Here is a 13,554-nt window from a genome sequence, read left to right as displayed (position 1 = left end):
AGGCTCTGTGAAGATGAGGCCCAGGTATTGATATTTCTAAAGGCTCATGCAGCCAGGGTTGAGAACTACTGACCTGATCCCCTCGGCAGGGATCATTCCTCCCTGCTCTGCATATACCTGTGTCTTCTAGAGCTCTATTATTGCTCTCCTATGAGCATTTATTTATTTATTTATTTGTTTGTTTGTTTATTTATAAGACAGAGTCTCGCTCTGCCACCCAGCCTGGAGTACAGTGGCATGATCTTGGCTCACTGCAACCTCCATCTCCTGGGTTCAAGAGATTCTTCTGCCTCAGCCTCCCGAGTAGCTGGGACTACAGGTGTGCACCACCATGCCCGGCTAATTTTTATATTTTTAGTAGAGACGGGGTTTCACCATATTGGCCAGGCTGGTCTCAAACTCTTGACCTCGTGACCTGCCTGGTTTGGCCTCCCAAAATGCTGGGATTATAGACATGAGCCACTGCGCCCGGCCTCCCATGAGTATTTATTAGCAGTGGAGCTCACCAAGAACAATGACAAGAATGGCATTTCCAGGGAAACTGACTGAACCTGATCTTGGCCTTCAGGAATTCTTTTGTAAAACTGTCATATCACCAGGCCCACACAGGACAACATTTTACAGGCATTTCAGTCAATTACACAGTGATAATTCACTGAACAAATCCTTTGGGATCACAGCTGCTTTATTGAGATCAGGTCTGTGCACAAAGAGGAGGCCCAGGGAAAACACAGTGGGGCTGTGTCAGGTGGCGTCCAGAGGGCATGGTGCAGCTGTAGGCCTGGCTTGGGGCAGGACATAACTGGGATTACAGGGCCCTGCACCAAGCTTCTCCACTGAGGGGGTGGGGAGGGCAATGCAGAGAGTGAGAGGGTGCCAGGGCAGGCTATAACCTAATTTGCCTCTTGAGAAGTATGGTAATAATAAGATTGGAGCAGAAAGGAAATCTTTGTCCTGAGGCAGTGCTTCTCAAACTTGTGTGTGCTGAGGTATCACCTTGTTCAAATGTGGATTCTGACTAAGCAGGTGGGATCTGAAATACTGTGTTTCTAACAAGTGCTGATGTGATGCCAATGCATCTGGCCCAAGGAACACACTTAGAACAGTAGGATCCCAGAATGCATCTCTATTTTTCTATATGACTTTTAGATCAGTTGTGTATTTAGAGAACAAAAAGTTTTTAAAAAGTTCTTTAAAATTTTATCATTTTCAAGATAGTTTCTGAAAAACATGCATTATTTGAAAAGATACTTCGAAAATGGAAACAGAATGAATAGCACTGGAGTGCAGTGGGGAGATCTCAGCTCGCTGCAACCTCTACCTCCTAGGCTCAAGCCATCCTCCTACCTCAGCCTCCCAAGTAGCTGGGACCACAGCATGTGCCACCATGCCTGGCTAATTTTTTGTATTTTTGGTAGAGATGGGGTTTTGCCATGTTGCTCAGGCTGGTCTCGAGTTCCTCAGCTCAGGCAATCCACCCACCTTGGCCTTCCGAGTGCTGGGATTACAGGTGTAAACTACCGCACCTGGCAAGAACATATAAACTAGTCTACTATGCTCTAATTATAAAACTTTTTTTTTTTTTTGCCTTCCTGGGAATTCAAGGGATTAGGATTGACATTTTTTATTGAGGAAATCACCTGTGATTTCTGGAAAAGTGGGAAGGGGTGCTGGTCCCTTAATGTCCCTTCTAACCAGCTTGTCAATGTTTAGTATTCCTTCAACAGTGGGCAGGTCTCTCATTTTACAACAAAGGTTTGCCTGAGGCACTAGCTCACAGACTTCATTCATACTAAGGTGTGAATGACAGCAGAGGAGCTTAGGCTTTGTTGGGGTGGTAGAGAGAGAGACAGAAAGAGAAAGGAAGAAAAAGAAATACAGCTGAAGACAAATGAGGATGCTGGTTAGCCAGAGGAGGTGTATATGGTGGCACAGAATTAGTAAGAGGAATGAGAGTGGTGGAGGATCAATTAAATATATCTACCTCTAATTTCCAAATTTTTCTACTTTTCTCTTTTTTTCTCTGCCCTGTCATCAGCATATTGGTTGCTCTCTCCTCCTCCACTTGTGTTATCCTCTTGCTATTCATTCCCTTTGGCCCTCTAACAGTTCAGTTTCAGTTTCAGATGTAAAATATTTTGGTTCAAGAGGGACTGGATAGCAACTAGACCTAAGATTTTGTGATTTACTGATCCCCCGTCCTAAGAAAAGGAATGATGTTGAGAGAACAATGACCAAAGCTGGACAGTTCCCCCTGGTGGTCAGCACTGAGATAACATGATTTTCCTTTATCTTTTATTCATTAATTGGTGAATTTGACAAATACTCCGTGAAGCCCCAAACATGACAGACATTGTGCTAAGGACAGACATGACACCTGTCCCTATGGAGCACAAAGTCTGAAGAGGGAGTGTGTTACTAAACATTGTAGAGCATTTAGCATTTTCAAAAGCCATAAAAAATAAGCCGGAAAATTTGAAAGGAAAAAGGCTTTCTTTTACCATTTTTAAAGAAAAGCAGGTAGAAAGGTTTTGTTTCTGACACTTTTGTAGCACTGAGTCTTCAACTTGGGTTTAGTTCTTTTCTTCAGTTTTCGTCGTAAAATTTCCCCAAATAAGTTTTTCTTATAAAGTGTGAGTATCAAATCAGATCATGTCTAGTATAATTTTTGACTCTGAATGTGTAGCATTCACAGTCCCTTTATTAGCAAAATTATAGTAATTAAATAATTCTGGCTTTATAATTGAATAGCACTTCACAAAATAATATGTCTAGCTCATCTATATTGCTATAGAATACTACTGCCCCAGTGCTGTATGTGTATGAACTGGTTAATCCTCACAACAGCCCTTATAAGGTTCAGGTTATCCTCATTATCCACATTTTCAGATGGAGAAACTGAGGCTCAGAGAGATAAGCAATTTGTAACCCTAGCCTTAATCACTTTGCCATAACAAGACTGAGGAGTGCCTGCAGTAAGTGTAAATGAACTTACTGTATCCTCACTGCAGGCAGAGGACTAGAAAGAGTAATGGAGTGGAATCTCTCTGGGTATGTGTGTATGAGAATGAAGTTATCACTTGCCTGCAGTGATCCAGGTTGTTAAGAGCACCTCAGAGGCCACTGTTGTCCTACCCTTTCTGTAAGTGGTAGAGATGGCTAATGAGCATCTGTTAGTTAATTGATTGATGACTTTTCAAGGCTTTTTACAGCCTTAGAATTCTATTAGTCACTCTACAAGAAACAGGTTGTATGGAAGGAAAGGTAATTTATCTTTTAAGAATTAAGTGAAATCCTTTAAACTCTTGTTTTTGTGCCTAAAGCTATATTCTGATGGGAATGCTGTTTCTCCAACTATGTCAGTGGTACAGTAATTTAATTTGGTTCTTGAAATTACTCTTATGTCATACATTTATTTAAGTAAAGATAGCCACATTGGATATGGAGATGCCATGAACAATGCAACAGGATCACAGAATGTTTGTAAAGCTGCTACAGTGATTACAATGAAAATATTTTTCATTTCTTTATAACACACACACACACACACACATACTCTATGACCCTCATCTAAAATCTTTGAATATATCCAATATCTCTGGGTCTGGCACTGAACCTGGCCTGGCATAGCATAGATGCTCAATAAGTGACAAATTGAGTGAAAACCAATATTAGATTAAAATATTCAAGGCCAATATGTCCATTTCCACTCTCTATAGCTGTTTCAGTCAAAGTATTTTGGAAAGATGAGTGAGAATTAGAGTAGGGAAAAATAATTTGTTCCACTGAAAAAAGAATTCTTGGCCTGGAACATTTTCTGAAAAGTTAAGTTTAGCTTTTAAAAATCAGAATTTAAAAATATGACTTAATTTGGGATGTTTATTTTTGAGTTATCTATAAATAGATTGTAAGAAAATGAATAAATTAATAATTATAAGATGTTAGTCTAAGAGAAAGAGGCTTGTACAGGTCTTGAGCACATTGTGGCCAAATGATTATGTTTAATATAAATATTACTCATATCTTTTAATTAAGGAAAACAATTAAGTTTAGCAATATTACTATATTGTTTAATATAAATTAAACATTAATATTAAACAATATTGCTTAATATAAATGTTTAGCAGATTATATTAGTATTATAATATAGTAATAATATGATTATATTATATATTATATACTAATATAATCTGCTAAATATAGTAATATTTCTAATTAATATTAGTAATACTTCTAATTGAAAACGTTTTTAGGAGTTCATCTGTGCCTGCGTATAGTAATATATTTTTTATTTTTTCTATTTTTAAATTTTTACCACTCATTCAAAACAGTAATAAAGTCATACTTTTAAAGCTAGCACTTAAAAATCGCAGACAGCTTTCCCCTAGTTAGTGCAAAATCGTAGATTTTCATGGTATGTTGTTTAAATGGAATTTGCACTGCTGCAGTGCTAATGAAATTCCTTAGTAAGAGAGATGAATGCCTTTTATGTTGAAGAGAAATGTTCAATGGCCATTAAAATACTTTGACTATTTGATTTTTTCTTTCCTCAAGGTCTTGATCATCCTCATTGTCTGTCATACAAATTAGAGCTTGGATCAGACCAAGAAATTCCCTCTGATTGGTATCCATTTGCTACTGTTGAGTTTTCCGTGCCTGACACCTGTGCCTCAAAGACAGAGGTCAGGTCTCTGGGGGTGGAGAGTGATGTCCAGCCACAGAAACATGTTCAGCAGCGAGCTTGCTACAACATCCAGGTACATCCCACAGCTTCCAGAACTGTGACCTGATTTGGCTTTAAATATTTGTTTTGCTGTCTTTTGTGATCGTGTGTGTGTTGTGTGTGTGTATATGTGTGGTGGGATTTGCCCTAGAGAGGATCTCAGCTTTGGAAACTTGATGGCCACCAGTGAGCTTAGCACTTCCTCTCCCTTCTGGAGAATGTTGGGAACACTTAATAATTTAGCTCTCAATGAAAAATGTATATTAAAAATGAATCTACATTTTAGAAGTATATTTATAAGAAAAATTATGATGTTAGGGCAAATTTCTCAAAATATGTGCTGCAGAACACATGTCCCAAATAATTATCCAAGAAAAAAATAAGTTAGGGAATGCCATATACTAAATTAATGTTAAATAAAGGCCCCCAAGAGGTCCTGCAATAAGGAAACTTGTTAAACTTAGTTAACCCAGTTTTTCCAATTCATTGGCTATTGTGTCTTGTCTATGTGGGTGTGTGTATATAAAACACTTATCCCTATCTTGTGGAATAGTATTCTGTGCAGCATGCTTTAGGAAATGCCGAGTTTCTCTATTATGGTAGTTTTCAGTTTTTTATTTTTTTTATTATTTTTTTTAAGATGGCATCTCACTGTGTCACCCAGGCTGGAGTGCAGTGGCATGATCTTGGCTCACTGCAACCTCCACCTCCTGGGTCCAAGCGATTCTCCTGCCTCAGCCTCTCAAGTAACTAGGATTACAGGCGCCACCATGCCCAGCTATTATTATTATTTATTATTATTATTATTATTATTATTATTGTATTTTTAGTAGAGATGGAGTTTTGCCACGTTGGCCAGGCTGGTCTCAAACTCCCGACCTTAGGTGATCTGACCATCTCGGCCTCCCAAAGTACTGGATTACAGGCATGAGACAGCATGCCTAGCCTATTGGTAGCTTAAAGTTTTATTTAAAATTTTTAAATAGAGATGGGATCTCACTATGTTGGTCAGGCTGGTCTCAAATTCCTGGTCTCAAGTGATCCTCCTGCCTCAGCCTCCCAAAGTGCTGGGATTACAAGTGTGAGCCACCATGTCCAGCCTGGTATTATGGTGGTTTTAAATGTTTGCCATCAGCTCTTCTGATGAACTTAGGACAGACATTCTTAGGCAGATGAACTAAAGGAGGACATACACTTACATCTGTTTCTAAACTTGTTTTCCCTCCTTATCCTCAAGTTTCGTACGTATATGGATGTCCTCTGCCACATATTTCCCACAGTATCTTGAAATGGTGATGTATCTTGCTGGTCTTGTTTAAAAGGTTTTTTTTGTTTGTTTTTGGTTTTTTTTTTGAGATGGAGTCTTGCTTTGTTGCCCAGGTTGGAGTGCAGTGGCACGATTTCGGCTCACTGCAACCTCCACCTCCTGGGTTCAAACAATTCTCCTGCCTCAGCTTCCCGAGTGGTTAGGATTACAGGCTCCTGCCACCACGCCTGGCTAATTTTTTGTATTTTTAGTAGAGATGGGGTTTCACCATGCTGGCCAGGCTGGTCTCAAACTCCTGACCTCATGATCTGCCTGCCTCGGCTTCCCAAAGTGCTGGGATTATAGGTGTGAGCCACCACACGTGACCTAAACGTATTTTATAACTAGAAAATATTTCAAAAATCACAAAAATTAGACATTGCATTACAGACAGGTGGTTCGGTTTAGAATTTATGTTTCCCTTCTGACTTTCACATGAGCAACATTTTATAATTTCTAGTATCATTTATTTTATTTTTTAAAAATTTAAATTTTGCCTGTGACACAGCCCTCAGGAGGTCCTGAGGACGTGTGCCCCTCGAATAGCATTTTAAAATCTATGTGTTGCTTGACTTGCAGCAATGATTAATGCCATCCTGATTTCCTACTCATTTATTTCTATTAAAAATAGTGATATTATAGATGACATCGTTAATATCAACTGGGTTTCCTATACTATAGTAATGTGAGTCAGGATTTTTCTTTATTTTTGGACTATCTGTTTAGAAGTCTATGTTTGGGCCGGGCGCGGTGGCTCAAGCCTGTAATCCCAGCACTTTGGGAGGCCGAGACGGGCGGATCACGAGGTCAGGAGATCGAGACCATCCTGGCTAACACGGTGAAACCCCGTCTCTACTAAAAAATACAAAAAACTAGCCGGGCGAGGTGGCGGGCGCCTGTGGCGGGCGCCTGTAGTCCCAGCTACTCGGGAAGGCTGAGGCAGGAGAATGGCGTGAACCCGGGAGACGGAGCTTGCAGTGAGCCGAGATCCGGCCACTGCACTCCAGCCTGGGCGACAGAGCGAGACTCCGTCTCCAGAAAAAAAAAAAAAAAAAAAAAAAAAGAAGTCTATGTTTGGGTCCAGTTACCTTTTTCTGCTGATAAAGGTAGTGTGATAGGTAGTGCTGTGACCTGAAGGATGTATTTCCCCAGCATGTGGGAATTGCCTCGGCTGAAGATAGCTGCCTTCCCCGAGGTCATGTCTCCTTCCTGGAATCTAGGCAGGGGTGGACAGACACCTTTGCATCAACTTGGGCTAACTCTGTAGGTCAGCCCAGCTTCAGCTCTCCAAGGCATGGGCAGAAGCCTTCATTCTGACTACATGGCAGCCCAGCTTCTCTCTCTGCCCATTTAGCTTCATTTCCTGCAATGTTTCCGTGAATGTTGAACTCAACAGCACTCTCCAGTAAACTTTCTGCACACGGATCTCCATCTCAGAGTCTATTTCTTGGGGAACCTGACCTGTAACACTAGGTATATAACTATTATGTGTGACTGAAATGTAGGTTAAGTTCGCATGGAGACTACATTTATACTTATTTTCTTATTCACAGGACGTGCCAGCTTCATGCAGTTTTAGTGGACAATTAAAAATTACAAAGTATCTCTAGCTTTAATGGCATTTACTAGTTGATCTGCACCTGGCGGCAGTTTCAAAATGTTTTCTTCCATTCAGTAATTCTCTGTTACAGTTTTAAAGTGCCAGATACCGCTCCACATGCAGGGACACAGCGGTGTGAACAGAGAGACAAAGTCCCTGTCCTCATGGAGCATAGTTTCTAGTGGGGGGACATGAAAAACAGTTAGTAGATAAATAAATAATATGATTTCAACTAACGACAAATTATAAGAAGATAATAAAATAGGGTAACAGGATAGAGAACGACCGGAGGACTTTATCTGGGGTAGTCCTGGAGGACCTCCGGGAGGATGTGACGTTTGAGCTGAGACAAAAATGATGAAGAGCAGATGGTTTGGCCCAGCTGGCTTACTATTAGTTTGCTGCAAAAGTAATCACGGTTTTTGCCATTAGTTTTGCACCAACCTAATAGTTTGTAAGCTGGTTTGTTTCAGTTAGATAATTGGGTGCATTATAAATCTCAGGGGAGCCAATGGCTAGATATAAGATACAGCCATATATTCAGGGGGAGGGATAATTGGTCATATGTCTAGTCAGATCTGTAAATGTTTTTCTCAATATATGTATTCTGTACACATTTTATAAAAACTACGTTTGACTTAGAAGACAGTTTTGGTGCTCTTGAAGATTTGACCCTGGCGGGGAGGATTTGTGGGGGGCTCTGTTGTTCAACAGGAGAGCAGAGTGCCTCACTTGGAAGCTGCTGTAGGAGGGTAGAGGGCTGTGTCTGTGTCCAAAGGGTGAGGTTTGTGCAGTCTGTGTCGCATGTATAAAATAGGACTGAAGAGGTGTGAGTGCTGCGTTGCATTTGTTAATGCTGCCTGTGTTTTGCTTTTGCATAACAGGTTGAAATAGAAAAGAAGTGGATTAAAATCGATGGAGAAGACCCAGATAAAATTGGTGACTGCATAACTCAGTAGGAGTAGCGAGAGTTTATGATGACAGCCCACTTGTCAAATATGTAATTCACCGACACCACACCAAGTCCTGCTACTGTAGAGTGGAAATGACTTCTGAACAGTGGTTTTAAGACAGGTCTGATGACTGTGTTTAGAGAAGTTTAGACCTAAAACTGAACAATCTGTGTTTTATGCTTTTCATATGTTTTTGTCCTAGGGGTTCGATCTAAAATGTTTCTATAATTTGTGTGATGTTTTGCTTCCTATTGAAACTCAAAGGCACAATTACTCATTGTGTGACCCTACAGCCTGTTTGATTTTTGATTACTCAGTGGCTGATTGTTTTGCTCCCTGGATTACTGAGGTGCCGTCTTTATTTTTTCCCATCTCTTCTTGCTGGTTAGTGCCTGTACTAGAGGGTGAGGGAATCAAAGGAGACATACACCAAAATACTTAATTTTCCCTCTTGCTTGCCTCTGAAATGTGGCTAGGTATAGAATGATGTTGAAACTACAGGCTAAAATGTAGATTTGGAAGTATCTGTGCTTTTGAATTACTTATTTTCCTGTCCTCTTACCACATTGGTAAGTAATAATTGGCTATATTTGGTACCTGTCTCTCTCCTACTGTATTGTCATTTTCAAAATGTGTTTGTATTCTAGTGTGTGCTGCAAAGAAGCTATTTCTGTTGTCCTACATATTTTAGTATAAATCACTAAGACGTATTTCCTTTCACTTGGCAGGATTCCTTTCAAAATGGAATCTGAGTATTAGACACTAGTTAAAATATTTATAGATATTAAAGATGAATTTTTAAAATTTATAAATACTATTTTCCAAAAGTACAGACTCTAAGGATATATTTTGATAAAGTATTATTTGTAATGAACACAAGCCTCTCTTGAGTAGAAGTTTAAATCACATGATGATTATTTTATACTAGTTCTGCTATCATGCTATTTTATGCTAATTCTGCTTATTTTGGAGTATTTTTCATTAAGGTGAGCAAAGTGAAAGATACTTGGTACTTTACCCAGATTTCTAAGAGGCAACATTTTTATTCTTCAGAGTCAGGTAAATGACTATAATGGTTTGGTTTTTAATGAAAAGTCAATAGCATTAGTAGCTATAATTCCATTTATAATTTCCTTTTAGCATTTACAGTGAAAAGTGAGAATTTTAAAATGTATGGAATCTATTTTCCAGATTTATTTGTAGTCTGAAAAACAAACTCCCCCATGTGGTATTAATATGCCTTCAATTTATGTTGAATCTTAAACATAATTAGGAGGTTTTTTTTCTATTTGCTAGATTTGTTTTGAGTCAAAACTGATTTAATGTTCTTCCAAATAACATTTATGTGTTGGCCTAGAGAGTTTATTTCATGTGTTTTATTTAATATTATGTTACATCCATTGCAATCTGTTCAAAAACAGATTAAGACAAACATTTATGATGGTCTGTATCAATCAGCAGATTTTATTGCTTTTCATTATTTTACTCTAAAGGCAAAGGATGCAAAAGGTGATGGTTGGTTGAAAGGAATTGCTATTACTGTTTTTATTTTTTACTTTTTTTGAAACAGAGTCTCATTCTGTTGCCCAGGCTGGAGTGCAGTGGCATGATCTTGGCTCACTGCAACCTCCGTCTCCTGGGTTCAAGCGATTCTCCTGCCTCAGCCTCCCAAGTAGCTGGGATTACAGGTGCAAGCCACCATGCCCAGCTAAAATTATTTTGTATTTTTAGTAGAGATGGAGTTTCCCCATGTTGGCCAGGCTGGTCTCGATCTCCTGACCTCAGGTAATCCGCCAGCCTTGACCTCCCAAAGTTCTGGGATTACATGCATGAGCCACCATGCCTGGCTGCTATTTCTCTTTTAAACTACATTTGATGCCTTGCTTATAATATCATATGCTTGAGGCTCACTGTTGATATAGAGTAGGGCAAATCTGTGTATGTCATTTAAAAAAATTCCACCATCTTTTCTTATCATCTGATGTGGGCGCACTCTAGAGTGACTTCAGTCTGCTCAGAACAAATACGGAGGCAGGCCGAAACTGATGCTACCCACGGTCCCAGTGAAGTTAGCTGGGTTAATTACTGCCATTCTTTTCTGAGTGTGTTTTATGGCATCCTGCGACAAAGAACTCACAGTCTGATTAGGATGAACTTAATGACTATTTACACCTCAAAATATATTCAGCAGAGGGTTCACTTAATTGCCCCCCATGCTTCACAGGTCGACTAGTATCCCTCCCTACCAGGGTTATTCACTCACAAGCCACCGGGCCTACAGGACATCTCAAGATTCAGTGTTGACAATATAAAAAAGCTGGACTAAAGCCCAAATGGAGTGTCTGTGGCAATGCAGAGGGTGAAAGCATTAACAGCGGGGTGTTACGGCATAATTGTTAATTCACACATCTATTAGGACCCTTAAATATTCATTACTTAGTATTAAATTAACATTCTGTGTAGAGAGGGGAGGCTTATTCAATTCTTCTGACCTCAGAACTGGCAAGAGGTCAGATGTGACTACAGAACTCTAGGAGAAAAATCAGGTAGGATTCAAATTAAGTAGAACTGCCCTTGCTAGAATAGTGATCTTCAAAAAACCCTTGCTTTTAAGGGAGGGAAGCGGGGAAGGAAAGGAATGAGGGAGGAAAGATTCCTTTCTAGCATTCATTTTGCTTTAGATCATTCCATTGTGAGTTTGGCCATTTTGGAGTCAAATGAGCAGACTTCCAAGGAGCTGACCAGTTTGTGACTCGTCTGCTCACTTTTCCAGTTACAGGATCACATTAACAGTGTAAATGAATTCATGGGTAGATCATTTGTGCAGATCTAAATTTAAGGACATTTCCTTTTTCTGTGGGAATCACAAGAGTTCATCCATTAAAAAAAGATATGTAAAAAAGATACTTTCCAGCACATAAATAAAGGCTGGAATTTTACAACCTGATGTATATATTAGACAGTTCTAGGATGTTAGTTCCCTTCATTCCAGAGCTATGCTTGTGATACAGCCCCTTTTCTTATAAATTCAGTTAGAAGGTCTTTCTTAACAATGACTATTATAATGTTTTACTTAAAGTATGGTTTTATATTCTGTCAATGCAAATACAAAACAGGTTGAGCCTTAATAATCATGTAACAAAATATTTTGTAGATTAAATATTGATTTTTCAAAAATTAAAAATGTATTTCAAATGATTCTTACTGTGCTGTGAATGTATATCTTCTTCTGCAAGACCTGGGGTTCTTTTTTTTTCTTAAGGTATGAAGTCAATTTCAATAACCTTAAACAATTGACTCTCTGTCAGGCATATGTCAGACTCCAATCTTAAGGAGTCAGTGACCATGACCTCTTGGCATATCCTGGAAAAATGACATCATCAAAGTATAGTTGATAATGTTATAAAAGATGATTTTAAAAATAGGGTATAATCATGACTCATAAAGATAAGAGGCCGGGCGCGGTGGCTCACGCCTGTAATCCCAGCACTTTGGGAGGCTGAGGTGGGCGAATCACGAGGTCAGGAGATCGAGACCATCCTAGCTAACATGGTGAAACCCTGTCTCTACTAAAAATACAAACACAAAAATATTAGCCAGACATGTTGGCCGGCATCTGTGGTCCCAGCTACTCAGGAGGCTGAGGCAGGAGAACGGCGTGAACCCGGGAGGCAGAGCTTGCAGTGAGCTGAGATTGCACCACTGCACTCCAACCTGGGCGACAGAGCGAGACTCCGTCTCAAAAATAAAATAAAATTAAATTTAAAAAAATGAAATGAATACATGCATAAGATTACTACTACTCAAAGCCTTTCACAAATTTTCCTTGAAAATAGGAAAAACTTTGTCCACAGTATTCCATGGAATTTTCAAACTTTGGCAACTTGTAGAGTAGTCCTGTAGAATTAATGTGCACCTAAAAGCCATGTTTTTAAAGTTTAGAAAACCAGTTTTACATAATTGTACAGAATATATTTCAGGTAAAGTATACGTGTGGGTGGTAGGGAGTTGCGGGGGTGGAGGGAAGTTGTGGGGGAGTGGAGGGAGACCATAAGAGATACGAAGGTAAATCAGTGCTTATAAAGGACCGACCTAACAACCTCTCCACCCTCCTTTTTACAAGAAATCTGCCTTGTGTTGAAATTAAATTTTTATTTAGCTACTAAAGTTAATATTTCAAAATGGCATCAGTACTTCATAGAAGACAGAAATGAAGCACCATTTTAGCCACTGCTAGGACTCACAAGGCTTGGTCCTAGTTCTTCAGGAACGACAAAAGGATTGAGTGGCAAAAACTGACTGTATTTGTAACAACAGTCCTCAAAATCCCATCCATCAATTCTTTCCTGTTTTGTCTCAACTCTGGCTAGACTGTCCCACCACTTTTGTGTAGACACAGGGTAGATTTTGATGTTGTCTCTCCTAGACCCTACCCATCCTCTGCAGCTACTGTATTCCAAGGAACTTATACCCTTAGCCAGGGCCCTAAAACATAGGGCTATATGTATTCTGTTGAATCATATGTAATCGCCAATATTTACCTTTCTTGATGGGAATTTCACGGGCTCAATCTAATTATCCCTATATTTCCCTGGGTCATATGATACAAGCATTTTTCGTTATCCTGCTTAGAAGTGGTATTGAAATATGAATTTGACTCTAATTTTTAAAGGAAGACAGAGTTGCTAGTCAAGAAGCAAATAGTTGAACTATAAAAAACCATAGATACAAGCTACAAGTAATATTGTGCCTTTAAAATCATGTTTCATCTGTAAGGAAAAGGAAAACTGATTAGATTAATTGCCCCATGTTTTAAAATATTTCAGTTCATTTCCATGAGACTTCCTGGGGAAGAAAGGCACAGCATCATTAGACTCTGGGTTTTGCTGCTTCCCCTTCATGTATCTGCACTCGCACAGCCTTCCAAACTTCAGAGGGAAGAGTGGCTTCTTTAAATAATATGATTGCGTGT

At 39.3% G+C, this 13,554-nt stretch overlaps 1 protein-coding gene across 1 annotated transcript in view; it reads left to right on the top strand.

Moving 5' to 3' along the window:
• The window catches only part of STON1 (stonin 1), a 64,479-nt gene extending 52,702 nt beyond the window's left edge, over nt 1-11,777 (top strand). Inside the window, exons 3-4 of the mRNA XM_015112322.3 lie at nt 4,555-4,757; nt 8,514-11,777. Coding sequence (XP_014967808.3) covers nt 4,555-4,757; nt 8,514-8,588 — 278 coding nt within the window. The 3' untranslated portion in view covers nt 8,589-11,777. The remainder of the gene's footprint in view (nt 1-4,554; nt 4,758-8,513) is intronic.
• Nucleotides 11,778-13,554: the final 1,777 nt, after the last annotated feature.

The sequence above is a fragment of the Macaca mulatta genome, chromosome 13 (genome assembly GCF_049350105.2).
Source record: "Macaca mulatta isolate MMU2019108-1 chromosome 13, T2T-MMU8v2.0, whole genome shotgun sequence".
In the NCBI taxonomy this organism is placed as follows: Eukaryota; Metazoa; Chordata; class Mammalia; order Primates; family Cercopithecidae; genus Macaca; species Macaca mulatta.
This window is presented reverse-complemented; position numbering and strand designations above follow the sequence as displayed.